Source organism: Nannospalax galili, unplaced genomic scaffold (genome assembly GCF_000622305.1).
Source record: "Nannospalax galili isolate Female #2095 unplaced genomic scaffold, S.galili_v1.0 scaffold84, whole genome shotgun sequence".
NCBI lineage: Eukaryota > Metazoa > Chordata > Mammalia > Rodentia > Spalacidae > Nannospalax > Nannospalax galili.
This window is the reverse complement of record NW_008352272.1, coordinates 408,981-427,260: the sequence shown is the minus strand read 5'-3', so window position 1 is coordinate 427,260 and position 18,280 is coordinate 408,981. Positions and strand designations below refer to the sequence as shown.

Sequence of the window (18,280 nt, the reverse complement as noted above, 5' to 3'; positions counted from 1 at the left end):
TATCCATATCTCCCTTATTAAGGCCTGTTACCTACTATTCTTCTCCTTCAGGTTATTTCTTTTCCTTTACCTCACTGTTTCCTTATCCTTGTCCTGGTTCCTGCAGTTATGTCACAGAGATCCACCTGCCTCTGCCTCCTAAGTGCTGGAACTTCAGGTGTGCGCCACCACACCTGGCTGAAGCACTTTTTAAAAAAATACTTAATTTTATGTGTATGAGTGTTATGCCTGCATGTATATAAGTACACTTGTGCAATACCTGTGGAGGTCTTGAATATTCTGGAACTGGAGTTACAGATGATTGTTAGCCACCATGTGCGTGCTGGGATTTGAACCCGGGTCCTCTGCAAGAGCATCCAAAGCTCTTAACTGCTGAGCCATCTCTCCAGTTCCCTGTACATTTTTTAATAGATATTTTTTATTGAATTTTTGTGCATTTCATGCAAAATATCTTAATCTTATCTTTATACCCCCTCCCTCATCTGCACCCCTCTATAGCACCAGATTGCATGCATTCTGTCCTATATGTTAAGGACTATCAAGTTAAATTAGTACAAGTTCATCTAGAATATTTCCATTAAAGAAGATCAGCTCCCCCTCACCCAGTAGTAATCGACTGCCAGTAGTTCTTCGGCTAAGGTTGGGACCTACTACCCATTTCCCCAGTTCTGTGCTGTGTTTTTTTGAGTTTGCTTAGTTCTTGTGCATGCTGGCACTATTGTTTTTAAGTTCATATGAGTAAGGTCCCAGAAACATATAAGACTCCTTTTCCTTATAGTCATGCACCTACTCCCCTAAGCTCTTAACAACTTTTCCACCCCCTCTTCTGCAATGGTCCCTGAGCCCTGGGTGGGTGAAGTTTAATATAGGACTGTCCTGGGACCCACATTCTGCAGACTCTTACTCTCTACCCTTTGGCCATTTGTGGCCTTTTGTGTTCATCACCCTCTGTTGCATGAGGGAGCTTTGTTGATGAGAGTTGAGAGATAGATTAGTATTCTCTCTACCCTTTTTTCCACTATGTTCTGTGAGTCTTAGGTGTAGAGGTTCCATTGTAGATGTGTCACTTAGAGCTGGGCATCTCACAAACACTTATTCTCTGTGTGCGACCAGTTGTGGAACTCTAATAGTCTCTATCTGTTGCAAAAGAAGCTTCTTTGATGAGTGGTAACTGGCATACTTTTCTGTAAATATAAGGGTCCATATTTAGTATATAGTAAGAAATTGCATTAGTCTAGGGATGTAACAGCCTTAGGGTTTTCTCTAAGATCTAGACCTCTCCAGCCATGTGTATTTGGCTATGTTTACAGTGCCATACATGAGTTTCCTCCATTGAGTGGGTTTTGAGTCCAATTAGGTAGCTGTTGATTAAACCAAAGATAAGAGTGCTACTGCTGACTGCTCTTCGAGAGGACCTGGGTTCAATTCCCAGTACCCACATGGCAGCTAACAGTCATCCATAACTCCACAGGCATTGCACGACATGGGTACACTTGCACACATGCAGGCAATACACTCACACACATAAGATGAAAATAATAAATAAAAAAATTTCAAGGCCATCTTGGGCTATATAGTGAATTTAAGACCAGCTTAGGCTACACGAGACCCTATCTCGAATAAATAAATAAAATATTAAATTAAGAAGTATTATCCAACTTTGTGTATTTGAGTATTTTTATTTTTAATGTAAAATCAAAAAGCAATTGCAGACTGGACATGGTGGCACTGTAACCCCAGTACTCAGGAAATAGACAGAATCAGAAGTTTAAAACTAGTCTGGGCTATGTGAGACCCTCTAAAAAAAAAAAAGAAAAAGAGAAATAAAATCAACTACATTGATGAGCTTTACAGAATAAAGAAGAAATACTTGATTCATTAATTATTGTGAGACTAAGAATAAAAGAAGGTAAGAAAAACATTAATTGCTACATTAATTGGTATGATGTTTTAATTTAAGGTTTATGATAGTGTATTTTTATGAGTAATATCCATTTGAGGTCATAAAGCATAAAATGCTAATCTGTAGGTCATTTTATTTGAAAATGGAAATACTCATGTCTCATCTTTTAGCATGTAATTTTAGGAAGCCAATGCATGTGTGAACTTCGCAAAGAATAAATAATATATGTTAAAAAAAAAAAAAACCTGCTACTACTGCACTGATAGAGGTAGTTTGTTGTAAGCCCAAAGTAGTGACACATGCCTTTAGTCCAAGCACTTAGGGGACAGAGGCAGGCAGATCTCTGAGAGTTCAAGGCCAGCCTGGTCTACATAGAGAGTTCCAGGCCAGCAGGGACTACAGGGAGATCCTGTCTCAAAAAGACCGAAAAAATAGTGTTTTTTTGTGCTGGTCATTGTTGTGGCTATTAGACTTTAAAGCTGGGGTTGGTCCATTGATTGCTTTTCCTTAGCAGCTTTCATAATGTCCTCTAAAACGATGAGAGGTAGTTTTCAGGGGGGAGCCTTCCAGGTCAGTTCCTGCTCCATTGTTCCAAGTCTTGTGTCTGAAGTATGTCCTGTCTTCAGCAATAGGGTCTTACCTTCAAGTTCTAGGGGGCAGTCGAGGACTGACAATAGCCTGTGTAATTTTGTGAGTCTCTTGGACTATCCTGGCCAACAGCTCGAAGGGAGGTATGCTGGATAGCGTTAATGTCAACTTGACACACCTGGGTTGAGGGAGCCTCAACTGGGGAATTGCCTCCATTGGACTGGCCTGTGGCCATGTCTGTGGGGCATCTTCTTGATGAGTGATGTGGGAGGGCCCAGCCCACTGTGGGTGGTGTCACCCCTGGGCAGGTGGGCCTATGTTGTATAAGAAAGCAGGCTGAACAGGGGCCAGAGGAGCAAGCCAGGAAGCAGTGTTCCTCCATGGCCTGTGCTTCTGTCTCCGGGTTCCTGCCCTGAGTTCCTACCTTGGGCTCCCTGAAGAACCGTGACCTGAGAGATGTAAGCTGAATAAACCCTTTCATCCCCAAGTTGGTATTGGTCAGAGTATTTTGTCACAGCAGTGGAGAAACAAACTAGGACAGGAGATTTCTTCTCTTTGGCAGTCTTGTTATATAGCCTTCAGCTATACACATGTACTCATGTACAGATACTGTATGTGTAATTTTTAGTAGGCTTTGGAACTAGTACATTTCCCTCCTCCTGTTTTTCACACCAGCTAAACATTATTGACTTCTCCTCTCTCCCTGTCTAACCCTCCCTCTTCCCTTTCCAGTTAAAGTACCCCCATTTTCCCCATTTTACCCTTGACAATACCTCTCTCCTGTGATTTCCCCATCTCTTGGTCTCCTTCTTCCCCTTTACCCCTGCGCTTTCTTGTATAACCCTCCCTCTACCCCTCCCAGTTAAATACCTACATTTTACCCATTTCCTCCTTGGTAACACCTGTCTCCTACTCTTCCTTTCTCTGAGGCTCCTTCTTTCCCTTTATCTCCATGGTTTCTTTCTATTTTCTTGGCTCCTGCAGTTACATCAGGATATATATTGATCTTGTGTCTTTTTAAAAAAGTTTATTTATTTATTTGTTTTATTATTATTGTGTATGAGTGTATTGCTTGCATGTGTATCAATGCACCCATGTCATGCAGTGCCCTTGGAGTTCGGAAAAAGGTACTGGATCCCCTGGAACTGGAATTAAAGATGGTTGTCAGCCATCATGTAGGTGCTGGGAATCCAATCCAGGTCCTCTGCAAGAGCAGTCAATGCTCTTAAGCACTGATCCATCTCTCCAACTCAAAAGTTTTTTTTTTATTTTATGTATGTGTATGAGTGTTTCGGTTGCATGCATGTAAGTGTACCTGTGCAGTGCAGTGCTCAAGGAGGCCTGAAGAGGGCATTGGATCTCCTGGAACTGGAGTTAAGGACAGTTGTTAGTTTCTATGTGGGTGCTGGGAACCAAACCGAGGCCACTGCACGAGCAGCCAGTGCTCGTAACTGCTGAGCCTTGAGCCTGTGTCTTGCTAAGTGCTAGAGGCATACAGAGCTGCTGGCAGTAACAGTTGTAGAACAACGGTGTTATTATAGTCTGGGTGAGAGGGAGCAGAGCTGAGGAGGAATGGATAGATTTGAGGTGTTAGTCGGACTGACTGACTGAGTGAATGAATGAGTGAGTGGAGCAGAGAGAGTGGTGAGAAGGCTAGATGATTGGATGGGGATCCACCCGCCGTCTGTGCTGGGATAAGGGGAAGGAAAGAGCAGGGGCTGTGTGAGTATGTGTGAGCACACCAATATATGTGTGAGTACACCAGTGTATGTGTGCATATGTGTGTATATTTCACACTTTGACTATAGCCCATAGTAAGAAATTAATGCTACATTCGGAGCTGTTACCCATATCTGTGTACCTGTATCTGTAAATAATAAAGGTCCAGACACATTTACTAAGGTCAGACCCTTCTCAGAGAGTCCCTGTGGATTACATTGCTCCTTACAACCATGTGAGGTGTTTGCACTGTCTTTGCTTTTTAAGTGGTGACCCCTTGGCCCATTCAGATAACTGTGGAGCTGGCATTTGAGCCCAGCCTATGGCTCCAGACTGTTTGCTATTCACCACTTCTCTAGGCTCACTGTAACAGGAGATACTTAGCATTGAAATAATCCTGACCACAATGCATGTGATGCTCTCTGACAGTAGCTATCCTGTTCTGTTTCATCCCTAAAACACTGGCCAATACCTCACAAACTCCTCCATTCCAGATGTTCCTCTCTACTCAAGGCTCCATAGACTTTACCTGGATAAGCACAGAAATGTGTTAACTTTTCCTACACACACTCCTTTTTTAATGTATGTCTTTGTGTATGTGTGTGTGTGTGTACCTGTACTTGCCTCTTTGTGTATGCTGGTGCACACATGCACGTGAAGGTCAAACGACAACCTTAGCTATCCCCAGGAACATCATCCACCTTCTTTGACAGAGTCTATCAATTGGCTTGGAGTTCATCAATTAGGATAGACCAGGCTTGCCCAAGAGCACTAGGGATCTTCCTGTTTCTGCCTCCCCAGGACTGCACACACTATCATATGTGGCATTTTTACATGGATTTTGGGGATTGAACTTAGGTCCTCATGCTTGTGAGGCAGTTCTTTACTGACTGAACTACCTTTCCAGCCACTATGCATTCTTGCTCTCCTTGAATGCATTCTTCTTGCTGAGACTGAAGTAATTTGAAAAATTACATCTGACTATATAAGTCTCCTGACTTAAAATTCCTCAGTACACCCATTTCTGTAAGGTGCTCAGTGCTAGACATGGGCAGTGACTGTGAGTTAAGGACTGACTCTGTGTGTCTTTCCCCAGGATGAAGGTCTTCTCCCAAAGAAATATTTTGAAGTCGACTTTCCAATGATAGTCACAAGAAAGCTGCACATCATCAAGTAAGTGTGCTTTTGCTGGACCAGCCAGCTAGGCAAGACCCGGCTCTTGGTGTGGTGGGTTTGGATGTGAAAGGCCTCATCTGAGGGTGCTGCCTTCCCTCAATTCACCTTTCTTGCCCTGGGACCTTCATGCAACACACTGTGTACCTTCCCTGTGACTCTCCTTACCCATTAATTTCTTTGAACTTTTTTTTTGATTGAACTTTTAAAATTTCATACATTTCCCACTCAAATCCAGACCCCCTCCCTCATCCATACCTCTCCCATCCCCCCACTAAACCCTGTGCACTGTACCATACATGCTGAGTCCTGTTCATTCAGGTGTTTGTACCCAAATGTCCTTCAGTGTAAATGTGTCCACTGGAGTCTAGTCAGCCAGGGCCTTCAAGTAGTCGGATGTAAGTCATATTCTCCCTCACCCAGCAGCAGTCAGTCTCAAATAGTTCTCAATCTAGTGCTGGCCTGCTACTCATTGCTCACCTCCCCTTTGGGCCCTCATTTAATTGAGCTGACATGGGTCCTGTGCTCAACGCCATCACGGCCACAGTCTCACACAACCATGCTTCCAGTGGCCTGAAAGCCTCCACCTCATACGTTCATGAACCAGCCCTGGCTCCTACAGTCTTTCTGCCTCCTCTTCCACAGTGGTCCCTGAGCCGTGGGTGGGTGAGGTTCCATTTAAGAGTCCCATCCTATGCCTTACAGTCTCTTATCCTCTAATTTCTCTGAACTTTTAAAGACTGGCCTATATATAACATAGTTGAATATTGATACTGAAAGTTTTTTTGTGTATTTTGATTACTTCTTATTCCCAGGGCATATGAAAGTAACCTGTCCCAGAAGTGATACGTGGTGATTGCACGTATATATATATATAAATATATATATGTGCCCTTGTTTAATTGCACTGATAATGGTTCCTATATATATTATGTGTATATTTAATGTTTACATAGATTTATCTGCCTCTGCTTCCCAAGTGCTGGGATTAAATGTGTGCCACCACCATGCTTTTGCACCTTTATTTGCAGATGAAGAATCCACTCAGAGAGGTTGATTTGCTCAAGGTCACCTAGTTAGGAGGGAGTGGGGCAGAGATCTAAACTCTGGTTTAAATAAGCCCACTATCAAGGCTTCTTATTTTTTAATTATTACATTTATTTGTGTGTTTCTGTGTGGGTGAATGCTTGCCTTGGTGCATGTGGAGGTCAGAGGACGCTTGTGGGAATCAGTTCTCCCCTATCATGTGGCTCCCAGGGATGGAACTCAGGTGGTCAGGCTTGGCCGCAAGGATCTTTACCAGCTAAGCTATCTCGCCAGCTTTCTCAATAATTTTTATTATATCTCTATCCCACTTAAAACAGTTATTTGCAGAGGACCCGGGTTCAATTCTCAGCACCCACATGGTGGCTACAAACTGTCCTTAACTCCAGTTCCAGGGGAATCCGAAGCCCTCTTCTGACCTCCGCGGCATTGCCGAAATGGGTGCACTCACATACATGCAGGCAATACACTCATACACATAAAATAAAAATAATAAATAAAATATTTTTAAAAAACCAGTTATTTAAATAAAAATCTTAATTCTTGTATTTTAAAATTTCCATAGATGAAAATTTTAGCTTAACTCTTTAGAGATTCTATTTCCCTACAAATTGAAAGTGTTTTTCAAACTTTATTTTCTGTAGTCTGTGCTATAAAAATATGTTTTCTGGGGGGCTGGAGAGATGACTCAGTGGTTAAGAGCACCAGTTAGTCTTGCAGAAGACCAGGGTTCAATTCCCAGCACCCACATGGCAGCTAACAGCCCTCTATAACTCCAGTTCCAGGGGATCCAATGCCCTCTTCTGACTTCATGGGTGTTGCACAACACAATTGCACCTACCTACATGCTGGCAATGGACTCATGCATGTAAAATAAAAATAATAAATAAGGGGCTGGAGAGATAGCTCAGCAGTTAAGAGCACTGACTGCTCTTGCAGAGGACCCGGGTTCAATTCCCAGCACCCACATGGCAGCTAACAGCCCTCTATAACTCCAGTTCCAGGGGATCCAATGCCCTCTTCTGACTTCATGGGTGTTGCACAACACAATTGCACCTACCTACATGCTGGCAATGGACTCATGCATGTAAAATAAAAATAATAAAATATAAATATTTTTAAAAATTAAAAAATGTTTTCCACTTTTTCCTAATCAAAATTGATAAATGACAACTTTTGGAACTGCAAAGTTCTGCTAAGCTAGTTAGAACTCTGGGTAAAGAGAGAATGGGCCCTGAATGAAGTGCACAGATGGTTTCCTGGGAAGCAAACCAGATTACACCTGTACGTAGCTGTTGGAATATCGGATTTGTGTCTCTGATTTCTGATTTTTTTCATTTGCTGGATTATGGGAGTTAACACATAAATGTTACTAAACTTTTAAGCGTTAGTTCTAGTTGTCTTCCCCATGGCAAAGAACAGTTGGATTATAAGATAAAATTTTGTTTGAAGCAGGGCTGGTGGCACATGCCTTTATTACCAGCACTCAGGAGGCTGAGGCAGGTAGATCTCTGTGAGATTGAGGCCAGCCTGGTCTACATAGTACGTTCCAGACCAGCTAGGGCTACAGGGAGACTCTGAAAACAAAACAATTTGTTTGAGAATAACAAGAAACCAGAGATAACCTAAATATGCTGGAATATCTGGGCAATTTCTGCTAGCCTACCTTTAGCTATTTCTGAGTTGAACCACGTCATGATCAGTGTGAGTTAAATGCCAAGTGTCGAGTATAATGCAGAGCTCACCTAACCTGGAGCCTGTTCTACTGTGTCTAACTTCCCAGTCCAAAAATATGAAATCTCCAGAACTGGAAACTTCAGCATCACATCAGAATAGGGATGTATAACTGGTAAAAGTATACGCAAATATTACAAAATCTGAAAACATCCTGATTCTGTTAAATTTCTGTCTCAAGCCTTTTAGGTAAGAGATGTTCAGTCTGTGCTTGCCATTTTTTAGTGGACATCTGCATTTTAGGAAATCAGTGAGCTCATGAGTAAATTGGCTCACTTTCCTCCTCTTTCTCATCTTTCCACAGAAGCAAGCCTCTCCTGTTCAAACCCATTGTAGAATTACATTCAGAGGACCGGCTCAAGATGGGTAGGTATCCTTATAGTAGCACAGTGTCCAGCATATGAATAGTTTTGCTTCCACCCTTTAAAAAGTTGTTGTGCTTTGTGTTATACAACACGGCTTTTTTTTTTTTGAGTTGGGATCTCATTCTGCAACCCGTTTGTTTATATTATCTGCCCAGCTCCTACGGCCAATATTTCTACCAACTTTTTTGGTTTTGGTAGTGCTGGTCAAGTCCTCCACAACTGAACTATGTCCCCACTGTCCCCACCCCCACTCCCTGTTCTGCCCCACAAGCATGTAATTATGAATTTTTCTAACACTTTTATAATTTTTGAGCCTTCTAAATTGTGGTTTGGAAAAATTCTTGGGGCTGGAGAGATGGCTCAGTGGTTAAGAACACTGGCTATTCTTGTAGAAGATCCAGGTTCGAATCCCAGTACCCACCTGGTAGCTAACAACTGTCTGTAGCTCCAGTTCCAGGGGATCCAACAGCCTCTTCTGTCCTCCTGCACGACATGGGTGCACTTACCTCCATGCAGGCAATATATACATACACATAAAATAAAAATAATAAAATAAGCCGGGTGTGGTGGCGCACTCCTTTAATCCCAGCACTTGGAAGGCAGAGGCAGGCAGATCTCTGTGAGTTCGAGTCCAGCCTGGTCTACAGAGCGAGTTCCAGGCAGCTGGAGCTACAGGGAGACCCTGTCTCAAAAAGACAAAAAAAATAAAAAATAAATAAATAAATAAAATGTTACAAGAAAATTCTCTACTAGAATTTTCCCTTGTGTTCAGTTTGTGGCAGACAGAGAAGGTCAAGGGGTTTAATGGTCATTTAGGTCAGAGAACATGCTCTGAGAGAGTGGGCTTCTTTAGTGGTCAGCACAGTAAACATCAGGCCTCTGAGTAAGCCTTCCTTTGTGCATAACTGCAATGATGTCTTCCTAGTGATTGGAATCACAATAAAGTATGCAAAGAAAGCACTGCCCCAGCCTGTTTCCTGGTACAGGTGGTCAGTGGCACTTGTAATGGCTCTTTGCTTTCTCTGTTGGAGTTTTCTATCGACTTTGTTAATGTTTGTAGTACATTAGGATCTGTCATGAGTGACCTTGTACTTTGTATTACCTTTGATCAACAACACAATAATATATGAAGTAGAGAGTGAAGATCCTCCAGGACCCCATCTCCAAGATGGCAGTGTTGAGAATGCCTCTAGCCACAGAACTGCATTAGACACAGAGGAAGGTAAATAGATGTGGGGTCGAATGCCCCGTGCCTGCCTGGCACATGAAAGGTTTCATAAAGTTTTTGTTGAATGAATGTCCACACATGTTTAATAAACCTGCTCTCGTTTCAAACATACTTGTTGAATGAATGAGCCTCTACTTCTATACATAATAATGCATTAATAAACATTTAATAAATAGTAAATAATTTAAGCACATGCAACTTGCTCTTTCCATATCTAGTAGATCGCAGCAATCTTTTCATGTCGGTTTATAGAGCTGCCTTGTTGTTTTAATATTCTTAACGTCCTTCTTCATGGACATTTCATGATATTTAGCCTATTCCTTACTCCTTACTGAGGATTGTTTAGATTGTTATCTTTTTTTTTTTTTTCCGGTCTTCTTGAGACAGGGTCTCCCTGTAGCCCCAGCTGTCCTGGAACTCACTATGTAGACCAGGCTGGCCTTGAACTCACAGAGATCTGCCTGCCTCTGCCTCCCGAGTGCTAGGATTAAAGGTGTGCACCACCACGCCTGGCTGATTGTTACCTTTTTAATACTTTTATGTTAAATAATACAGCAGACATATATGTGCATATCTTGAGGAATTTCCCTTTATGAATTTTAATGGCTATGGCTAAACTGCTTTCCAAGTCTCTTTTTAATTTATATTTTTAGTAGAGTTGGAAAGGAATCTCTTTCCCTATATCCATACTAGGTGCAGTCATTAAAAAGTTTCTGCCAGTCTGCTAGACCAAACTCTTGCTGTATGATTTAAAAATTCATCTAACTAAAATGCTGTGAATTTCTTTGTTCATTTTTTTTTCTTTTTTGGGAGCATACAATAAACTAAGTTTATTAGTATTTACAAAAAACTATAGTGTGTGCAGAAGAATTCAAAATAATGAATAATGTAATTTTTTTTTCTTTTTTCTTTTCTTTTTTTTTCTTTTTTTTTTTTTTTTTTAGTGTTTTTGAGAAAGGGTCTCCCTTCAATCCCAGCTGGCTGTGTAGACACAGAGATCCACCTGCCTCTGCCTCCTGAGTGCTGGGATTAAAGACTGTGCCACCATGGCTGGCAAACTTCAGATTTCTCAGCCTGGTGTGGTGGCGCACACCTTTAATCCCAGCACTGAGGAGGCAGAGGCAGGCGGATCTCTGAGTTTGAGGCCAGCTTGGTCTACATAGGGAGTGCCAGGCAAGCTGAGGCTACAGGGACCAAACGTGTGCACCACCATGCCTGGCCTAATTTTTGTAGTTCTTTAATTTATAAAGGTATTGTTTGTTCCTTGTGAACTCTTTATTGAAATTTTTTTTAGTGTTTTTTAACTTTGTGTCTCATGAAGCAAAACTTTTCATCCATTTCTTTATACTTTTTGATCTTGACATTGTACTGAATAAAGGAAATTTGAATAAAAATGAAGTAAAAGTGTGAATGGAATTTTGGGAAAAGTGGTAGGTAATAATGAAACTAACAAAATTTAATTTAGAGGTTACCCTAGCCAGGTATGTTGGCTCCTGAAGCTTATAATCGCAGCACTCAGGAGTCTGAGGCAAGAGGATTATTCTGGGTTTGAGGCCAGCCTGTAAGGCATAGCAAGATCCTTTCTCAAAAGTGAAGTTGTTCTAGTATGTGTAAGGCCCGGGGTTTAATCCCCATCACCATAGATAAGAAAGAAGAAATTTTTATAGCACAGCTATAAATGTGGGGTACCCACTCTTCTGTAAATAAACCACTACCCTGTGCTCTGTTAAAAAAGAGAAGCTGGGCGTGGTGGCTCACAGCTTTAATCCCAGCACTCAGGAGGCAGAGGCAGGCGGATCTCTGAGTTCAAGGCCAGCCTGGTCTATGGTAGTGAGTTCCAGGTCAGCTGGGACTACAGGGGAGACCCTGTGTCAAAAAGACCCCCCAAAAATAAATAAATAAAATTAAATTTAAAAAAGAAATGTGATACTTATACACAATTAAGTTTCATTTAACCAAAGAATAAAATTGTTTATTAATAAAAAAAATGTACTGACAATTAAAGTGATAAATTATCAACTTTTAGGTGCATCATGAGGGGCTGGAGAGATGGCTCAGGGGTTAGGAGCACTGACTGCTCTTGCAGATGACCCAGGTTCTATTCCCAGCATCCACATGGCAGCTAACAACCATCTGTAACTCTAGGTCCAGGTGATACCACACCCCCTTCTGATCTCTGTGGGCATTGTGTAACATGGGTACACTTGCACACATTCAGGCAATATAGTCATACACATAAAGTAAAAATAATAAAATATTTATAGATGCATCATGATTACATTATATCACATATGTGAAAATATATGTACCTCAGAATTTATTGTATATTTTTAAAGCCACGATATGTGCGGGATAAACAGTAAAAAATACACAAACGGGCATGTAAGGGAAGTTAGAATAAGAATTTTTTTTTTTTTTTAAGGAAGTTAGTTTCTGTCTCCTCCTGCTTAAAACCTACTGGGAGGATGAGGAGTGGGGACCTGACCATTACCCGCTCTGTCTTTGAGCACTTGGCACTTCGGTGTCCCTTGGTCTAGGTCTTGCTTGACAGACATCTCATCACTAGTCTCTCAGCTCACCCAGCTACCTCCTCATAGGGTCCCCAGCCTCTAGACTTAAGATGGCTCTCTCCCCTCCATATGCATTCCTCGTGTGGCTTTGCCACACTTGGGTGTGTTTACCCTACACCTTTCCTGATGGATTATAAGCCCCATGAGGTCAGAGGCCTCATCTTTGTGGGGCTTGTTTTTGTGTTTTAGTCAGGGTTCTGCTAGGTAGCTTGGGCTGGCCTGGAACTTATGTTTCTCCTGCCTGTGCCTCCCAAGTGCTGGGATCACAGGCACATGCACAGATTAGACCATGTCCTCTTGCTTATCTTTGTATTCCCAGGTTGACTCAGTGCCCAGTGATAGTGAGAACACAGCTTCAGATGGGTGGACAGGTAGACAAATTAAACTTTTCTTATTTTTGTTTTATATGAATGAGTATGTTGTCTGCATGCATGTAAGTGCACTCATGTCATGCAATACCCTCAGAGGTCAGAAGAGAGTTGGATTTCCATGGAACTAGAGTTAGCCACCATGTGGGTGCTGGGAATCGAACCCAGGTCATCTACATGAGTTGCCAGTGCTCTTAACCACTGAGCCGTCTCTCCAGCCCCACAAATTAGCTTTGTATATTGTCCAGAAATTCACCTGAGACTGATTCCCTTTTACCTTTTTGTTTTGTTTTGTTTTGTTTTAAATTTAAATAAAATGTCCTGGGAAAACCTCTGATCTGAAAAGAACATTTTGCAATCTTTAAAAAATTAGCCAGGCCTGGTGATGCACCCCTTTAATCCCAGCACTTGAGAGACAGAGGCAGGCAAATCTCTGAGTTCAAGGGCAGCCTGGTCTACACAGTGAGTTCTAGGCCAAAGATTAAAAAAAATATAATAATAATGATAATAAAAATAAATAGGTCTTTCATATAATGAATTGGGTTGGTAGAATTCAGTTCAGATTAACACACTTTAAAAAAATACTTGAAATACCTTTCTTGAAATATCAGCTCCATGGAATCACTATGCACACATGTGTGTGTCATTTACGTACCTTGTAGCATTGTTCAGGTCTGCACTTTCCTCGTGCCTTTTCCTGAGCTGGTGAGCTTCAGAAGACAGATAATCAAAGCTTGTGTCCATTAGCCTTTGCTCTGCAACAAACATGTGGTCCAACAATCATGTGCAACAATCATGTGGTCCAGAGCAACTGCCATCTGTTTAGCTCATGAGTCTATGGCTTGACACTTTGAGTTGGGTTCATTTTGTTAGAACGCTCTGGCTGGGCTCCTCTTTGCCAGAGATCTTCAGTGTGGCGCAGACATGAGCTCTTCTGTCTATGACCACAGTGCCTCGAATGTCTCGGTAATTTTTCTTCGTGGTACCCAGGCCAAGGAACATCCCCACACTTGTGTTTGTTAGTCAGTTGGGCTCGGTACCTTATATGTCATAGCAGTTTATTTATTTGAGGAAGGAATAGTCATAAATTGGAAAAAACAAGCACTATTTTTATCTCTCATTTATTTATTTGGACGAGTCTTGACTTGTAACCAAGGCTGCCTTAAAGCTGTGATCCTTCTGCCTTTGCCTCTGCGTGTTGGGATTGCAGGTGTCTACCACTGTTTCACACGTGACTATTTCTCTTTTTTTTTTTTTTTGGTCTTTTTGATACAGGGTCTCCCTGTAGCCCCAGCTGGCCTGGAATACTCTGCTTCATTTCTATGTAGACCAGGCTTGCCTTAAACCCACAGAGATTGCCTGCCTCTGCCTCTGCCTCTGCCTCCCAAGTGCTGGGATTAAAGGTGTGTGCTATCATACCTGGCCTTTTTCTCTTAAATCACTGTAATTAGTAGTAAGATTTGTGCCTGTGTGGGACACCTTACAACATCACCTTGCAGTTGTGTTGGTCATACTGTCCACATTGACACCCGGCATTTGTTTTTAACTCACAGCAGCACCTGAGAGCTTAGCTTCTCGAAGTGTGAAAGGAAACCAGAGAAATATGATCTTGAAACTGTATTTTGACCTAGTAGTTTGCTTACATTTAACTGATGTTAAGTATCTCTGTGCTTCCTGTAGAAATTGAGAATACTCTGCTTCATCTCTGTGAACTTGCCGTGCCACCCCAGGGCACCTTGGGATAGTGGGAGGGTCCCACAACTTACACTTTAACATTGCCTTCAATACCAAGTAGTCATTTGAGTTCAGCAGTATCTTCATTTTATGATTGAAAGAATGGCAGTCAAGTGGTTATGTCACTTGCCCAGAGCTACATGTAACCTAGTTGAAATGTGACATCAAGTCTATTTGAAACCGGAGTCCATACTGCTGTAAATTCACTTCAAAGAGGGTTTTGTTGTTGTTTTGTGATCTTTGCAAAGGCCACAATATATTTTAATTTCTCCATCATAGAGTATATTAGGACCACTTAGTGGTTGTTTCTTATCATGTTTTTTTTTGTTGGAGATGGAGTCTGGCCATGTTGTCCAGGCTGGTCTCAAACTCCTGGGCTCAAGCAGTCTTTTTACCTCAGCCTCCTGTAGCTAGGACTACAGGCTATTTAAGGACTTAGAGCAGTTTTCATTCTGACTAATGGATCTTGAGTTTCTATATCTCTCTCTTGCAGGTTTTCTCAGTGTCCACATCATTAGCATTTAGGGTCTGACTCTGCTGTAGGGAGCCTTACACATAGAATGCTGCTGACACACACCCCTCAGTCCTGACAACCAAACATGTCTTTAGACATTGCCACATGCTCCTTCGTGGTGAAGTCGCCCTGGTTGAGAACCACTACTTAAACTGAAGAATAATCTAAGCCTGTGTAATTAGGACGTTCATAGCTATCTTTCACTCTGGCCACATATAAGTTGGTTCTTAATTTAAAAAAATATTTTATTATTTTTTTATGTGTAGGAATGTATTGCCTGCATGCATGTAAGTGCATCGGTGGCTTGCAGTGCCTGCAGAGGTCAGAAGAGAGTGTCGGATTCCCCTAGAACTAGAGTTACAGATGGTTGTTAGCCACCATGTGGGTTCTGGGAATTGAACCCAGATCCTCTGTAAGAGCAATCAGTGCTCTTAACCACTGAGCCAGCTCTCCAGCCTAGTTTCTTATTTTTTTTTGGGGGGGGTCTGTTTTTTTGAGACAGGATCTCCCTTTGGCCCCAGCTGGCCTGAAACTCACTATGTAGACTAGGCTGGCCTCGAACTCACAGAGAGCTGCCTGCCTCTGCCTCCCAAGTGCTGGGACTAAATGCGTGTACCACCATGCCCAGCCAGGCTCTTAATTTTTAAACCTAATAATTGATGGTATTTTCAAGGCTTCTTTTCCCTCAGAAAACCCCATAGAAACCAATTCTCTAAAGGAATGTTGGTTATAGAATTACCAGAAGCCATGCATAAGTTTTTTTTTAGATTTAATTTACATTATGCCTATGTTTGTGGGTCTGCATTTGGGTATGTGCACATGTCTACAGAGGTTAGAAGCACCTCATCCCTTGGAGCTGGAGTTACAGGCAGCTGTGAGCCTGATACAGGTGCTGGAAACTGAACTCTGGTCCTCTACAAGACTGTGTACACCCTTAACCTCTGAGCCACCTCTCTAGCCCCACATAGGTTTTATTTTTAATTACTTATTTATTTTTGGTTTTATGAGACAGGGTCTCATGTAGTCCAGGCTGGCCTCAAACTCATTATGTAGCTAAGGCTGACCTTCAACTCCTAATCTTCCTGCTTCCACATCGAGGACTAGGATTACAGGCTTATACCATCTTACCCAATGTGAGTTTTAATGTTAGTTGACTTTGCCCAGAATTGGGTATGTCCGTTCTTTCAGGGAGCCCTCTTTAAGTAGCACACAGAACATTTTGAACCTTCTTCCATGTTCTCTTATCAAAAAATCTAGAAGGAAAGGAATTATGATTCCCATGTTAGTAGTTTTTCTCATTATCTCTTGAAAGCCCTTCAGTTTACACAGTGTTTCAGTGGTTTCCATGGTCTCTGGCCAGTGCTAATATTTTTAAAGTGATTTTTTTCTCAGAATAATAAAACTCCTCTGGAACTTGCTCTGAGCCTATGTCCCCCACAGGTGCAGTTGTTTCCTGTGAAATGATGAAGGGGCTTCCTTTGAGGACATATAATGGGGCTCCTGTTTCTAAACAGCTGGTGTAGTTCTGACTTAAAAGGAGCAACTGAATGTGATGCTGGTGTGTGCTGTTCCAGATTCTGTCATGTCAAGGGGCCTCAAGGTCATGTTGTCCAGGGATTCCTGCCTCTTGTGTGGAGTGACTCCTTGGCAGGGCTGGGGCTACAGCCTCATGTTACTGTTTGCCTTTACCTCTGCTGTCTTTGTACTGTCTTAGAGGAGTAATCATGGTTTGCAGCTTTATGCTGTTTAGATACTAGCTAGTAAGATTCGTCTCTCCTGAACTCCTTGGTTGCGTGTTTCCACCACTAGGGTGGTCTGTGGGTTCCTAGTTTGGCCTTTATTGCTTTCCTGATATCGAAGAGGCTCCCAGGAGGTATTTCTTTTAGCCATCGTGTTTGAATCAGCCAAATGGACTGATAAAGATGGTAAGGGAGAATGTGTTTACACTCTATAGTTTTTTTTCCCAGTACTGGGGATTGAATGCAGAGTCTCCTACATGGCACTGTTATTTCAGAACTTTCTGCCAAGGGTTCTCAGAGCCAAAGAATCTGATTCAGTAGCAGTGATTCAGGATGTCTGTGTGTGTTTCAGCTCCACCATGGCTTGTACCATTGAGGAAACTAAATATGGCCTGTGGTAGACAGTCTTGTTTTCTCTCCTTTAAAGATAATTGAGTGGGTATGGTGGTACATTCCTGTCATGCCAGCACTCAAACACCTGAAGCATGTGGATTGCTGTGAGTTCAAAGTTGGCCTAGACTAAATATCAAACCTTGTTTTAAAAAAGAACAAGGCCAGGTATGATAGTGCACATTTTTAGTCTTAGCACTTGGAAGGCAGAGGTAGGCAGATTTCTATGAATTCAAGGCCAGGCTCCTCTACATGGTGAATTCCAGGCCAGGCAGGGCTATGTAGTGAGGAGGGGGCAGACAGAGAGAGAGAATATTACTAGGTACACACAAGTGTATACATCCTGACTAGATCGATTCTCCTCTGGACCTGTCTTGGTCTTTATTTCCAGGATCAGTTTCACTTGTACCAGTGACTCTGTAAGTACCCAGACTCACTGCATCAGTACCTACTGTCAGTACCATCTGGGAATGTGTTAGAAATGCAAATGTCTGCTGTGGAAAGCTCTAGGGACTCATACTCAGGATAATTCTGATGGTCTCGAAGCTTGTGAACCACCGCGTGCCCTACCTCATCTTACCTCTGTGGAATATCTGAAAACTAGTGTTCTCATTTATTTGTAAATATATCCATACATAAGCTACTTACCACAAATTAGTGTAGTGTTTAGAAAAGCATCTGCCAATGGGTACTGTTATTTAAATAGGCTTAGTCTTTGACTTCTTAATTCCATTCCCATTAGTGTGCTTTAAAGAAATGGTTAACCGGTACTTTATCAGCATGTGTGCCAGGATGCTCGTTGTAGTACCTAAGATGGAGAAAATTTGGAAATACTATCCGTGCAATAGTGAGGGATTGACTGAATAAGTTATGATTTTTGTTTTCGGTGGAATGTTATGAAAGCATTATAGAAAATGATGTCACTAGGCTGGGCATGGTGCTGCAGGTCTGTGGTCCCAGCTACATTTCAAACTGAGGCAGGAGAAACCATAGTAAGACCTTAGCAAAACAAGGGGCTAGAGAGATGGCTCAGTGGTTAAGAGTACTGGCTGCATTTGCAGAGGACCCAGGTTCGATTCTCAGCACCCATATGGCGGCTAACAACTGTCCTAATTCCAATTCCACAGGATCCCACACCCTCTTTTCATCTCCTCGGGCATTGCATGGCATGAGTGTACTTACGTACATGCAAGCAATACACTCATACACAT

General features: G+C 42.1%; 1 protein-coding gene across 1 annotated transcript in view; it reads left to right on the top strand.

The window, feature by feature from the left end:
- Lcmt1 (leucine carboxyl methyltransferase 1) overlaps window positions 1-18,280 on the top strand; it is a 54,811-nt gene that overhangs the window by 23,298 nt on the left and 13,233 nt on the right. The window contains exons 4-5 of the mRNA XM_008849199.3: window positions 5,307-5,383; window positions 8,466-8,527. Coding sequence (XP_008847421.1) covers window positions 5,307-5,383; window positions 8,466-8,527 — 139 coding nt within the window. The remainder of the gene's footprint in view (window positions 1-5,306; window positions 5,384-8,465; window positions 8,528-18,280) is intronic.